Source organism: Corvus brachyrhynchos, unplaced genomic scaffold (assembly GCF_000691975.1).
Source record: "Corvus brachyrhynchos isolate BGI_N302 unplaced genomic scaffold, ASM69197v1 scaffold4, whole genome shotgun sequence".
Lineage (NCBI taxonomy): Eukaryota > Metazoa > Chordata > Aves > Passeriformes > Corvidae > Corvus > Corvus brachyrhynchos.
Genome location: NW_008237878.1, coordinates 8,270,466 through 8,273,164, shown reverse-complemented (window position 1 = coordinate 8,273,164; position 2,699 = coordinate 8,270,466). Strand labels below are relative to the sequence as shown.

Genomic DNA, 2,699 nt, shown 5'->3' with positions numbered 1-2,699 from the left:
CGCGGGCCAAGTGGGCCGGGAGCCAGTGCCAGCAGGAGCACTCACGGCGACAGGCGTTGGTGCTGGAGCCCTCGGCCGGGCGCCAGGGCAGGTCTTGGTAGAAGTCCTCGCAGCGCTCGCAGTTCAGCCCCTGCGTGTGGTGTTCGCAGACACAGCGCCCGTGGATCTGGGGGGAGCACCCAGCTCAGTGCAGCTGCCGGGTCCCACGGGGCACCGTGCCGTGCTGGTCCCTGGCATGGTGTGCGCCTCACCATGCCAGGGACAGAGGGTGTTGGGGCACCCGGTGCTGGGGCACAGTGGGCGGCGTGGCCGTGGCAAAAGCAGCTCCCGCGCAGCACCAGTTCATCCACAGCATAGTAGTACTTGTGCAGCACCTCCTGCCGTGAGTCCAGCAGGTTGTCCCCCAGCGTGTGCAGCTTGGTGAGGTTCACCCGCAGGTTGGTGACACGCAACAGGTCTGGGGGCGTGTCACAGTCAGCACCTGCCATGACACCAGCCAGCCCCGCGTCCCCAACACCCCCAGCCACATACCCTGGATGTCTGGGCTGTAGGGATCTGCTACGGGGATGGAGGGGTCCAGCACCTTGAAGATGACCTGTGAGAAGGAAGGAATAGGTGATCCCATTCCCCCCTGACCCCTGGCCCTGCTCTGCACCGCCCTATCCCTACGTACCTCCCCATGGCTGGAGGGCTCAATCTCAGAGTAGCGCTGGTCGCACAGAACCTCATCCACGAGCCCTGATGGGTGGTTGGGGATTCCAGGGAAGAGCTTGGAGCAGTTGTAGGCAAAGTAGCGATACACCTTCCAGGTGCGCCCAAAGTCGGCTGAACGCTCCACCAGCATGGCCGCAGGGCGGAAGGTCTGCAGGACACCCAGACGGGATGGAGGCCAGACCCACAGCTCCCCTGGATCCATCCTGTCCCATCCCATTCCATCCCATCCCAGGCATCCATGTGCCAGGACCCACTTTAAATTTCATGATAAGGTGGGTGAAGTGGAACTCGCCCTCCAGGTCCAGGCGGATGCTGACGTGCTCCACACCTGGGAGACAGAGAGACAGAGATGGATGAGGTTAGGGAAGACCCACATGGCCACACAGCCCCACAGCCTATGCACATGGGGCAACCCCACTGCCACCCTGACCTCACCATTCTCTGACTGCCACCAGGTCCGTCGGTCATGGGGGCTGCTCAGGTAGATGACATTCTCGATGCGGTGGCTCTCAGGCCGGGACGGGTCACGTGAGTCACAGGTGAAGCATTTCTCCGAATCCTGTGCCAGAGAGTGGCACCATCAGGGATGGGTGACTGGAGGCTTCACAGGTGCCTGGCTCTGTGGGTCTATGCCAGAGCCGTTCTGGGGCTGGGTAGACTCACCTGGAGGTGGCTGACGATGCAGTACTCCTGAGGCCCGTCCAGCCCGCAGGTGGAGGTGGCACTTAGGCGGGCGGCTCGCCCCACCAGCAGGTTCCCAGTGGCTGGGTAGCAGCTGCCACGGGCGCAGCCATGGCTCAGGTCAGGGTCCTGCCAGCCCCCTGCCACCTGTCCCCCCACTGCAGAGAGCACGAGGGCATGGGCTGGGGGCTGTGCCGGGGCGCCTGGGCACCCCCCGTTCCCCCCTGCACCCACCCCACCCCCAGCCGTCCCATCCCGTCCTATCCCTGCATCCCAACCCACTGATGCAGCACGAAGCTCCATGATCCGGAAAGGTGCTGGCAGCAGCACCACAGCCTCGTGACCAAGGGCAGGGAGTGGGGTGAGAGGGGGGCTGGGCTGCCCGTGCTCCTGGGGGCCCGGGCAGCCCCAGGGTGCCGAGCAGTGCCGGGGGGGAGTCAGGAGCCAGGTCAGGCGCTTGCTAATCCCGACAGGGCTTAGTGCAGCCTGGATTCCCCGCTGGGTTTTGTGGCAGTCAGGCCATGGCCGCTGCCAGCCAGGGAGCATCACCATTGCCACCACCTCCGCTGCCCAGCACCCTCCACTGAGACTGGGGTCCCTGAACCACCACAGCTCCCAGCACTGTGGGTATGCAGGGTGCCCCTGAGGTCAACGCTTACCCAGGAGGAGAGCAAGTGCCAGGAGGTCCATGGGCAACCACAGGATCTGCCTGGTGGGACACAGAGATGGCACTGCAGTAGGGTGCAGGGTATGGCATGGGGTACAGGGCGGATGGTGCCTGTCCTCTCCTGGCTCTAGCACAACAGCACAGTCCAGGATGCACCCCCCTGCACGGGCATGATGGTGCTTCCCAGGAATCAGGGTCAGATGGGGCAGCTGGGTCTCAAAGTCCTCCGGGATGACATCCAGCACCCACCTGAGTAGCTCTGGGGGACTGTCACACACACACCCAGGCACACAGCCATGCTATGCCCCCCCAGAGCTGGCACAAACTATGCCATGCCCCATCCTGCCTGGCTCAGAATGGATCTATGCTTTTGAGTGTCACTAGTGTCCCTGGGGGGTACCAGCACCGGGCCAGGGCCAGGCTGGGAGGGGAGCCAGGAACGCCGGAGCCAGCTGGGCAAGGGCGTCCCTGACTCTGGCCGGGGTCCCGCTGTTAAATTTAGGTTGGAGCTGCCTTTTGTGTTTCCTTCTATCCCGGTATTTCCCGCTCCCAGCCTCGCAAGTGCTGGATCAAAGCCTGGTCCCGGCTCTGCCCAAACACATCTCTCCTGTCCCCCGCACGGAGCCAGCCCAGGGCA

General features: G+C 64.1%; 1 protein-coding gene across 1 annotated transcript in view; it reads right to left on the bottom strand.

The window, feature by feature from the left end:
• Nucleotides 1-2,699, bottom strand: part of LOC103614439 (laminin subunit beta-2-like) — a 13,810-nt gene that overhangs the window by 10,066 nt on the left and 1,045 nt on the right. The window contains 8 exon segments of the mRNA XM_017732317.1: nt 8-166; nt 252-457; nt 532-595; nt 674-862; nt 969-1,042; nt 1,150-1,273; nt 1,378-1,553; nt 2,055-2,104. Coding sequence (XP_017587806.1) covers nt 8-166; nt 252-457; nt 532-595; nt 674-862; nt 969-1,042; nt 1,150-1,273; nt 1,378-1,553; nt 2,055-2,085 — 1,023 coding nt within the window. The 5' untranslated portion in view covers nt 2,086-2,104.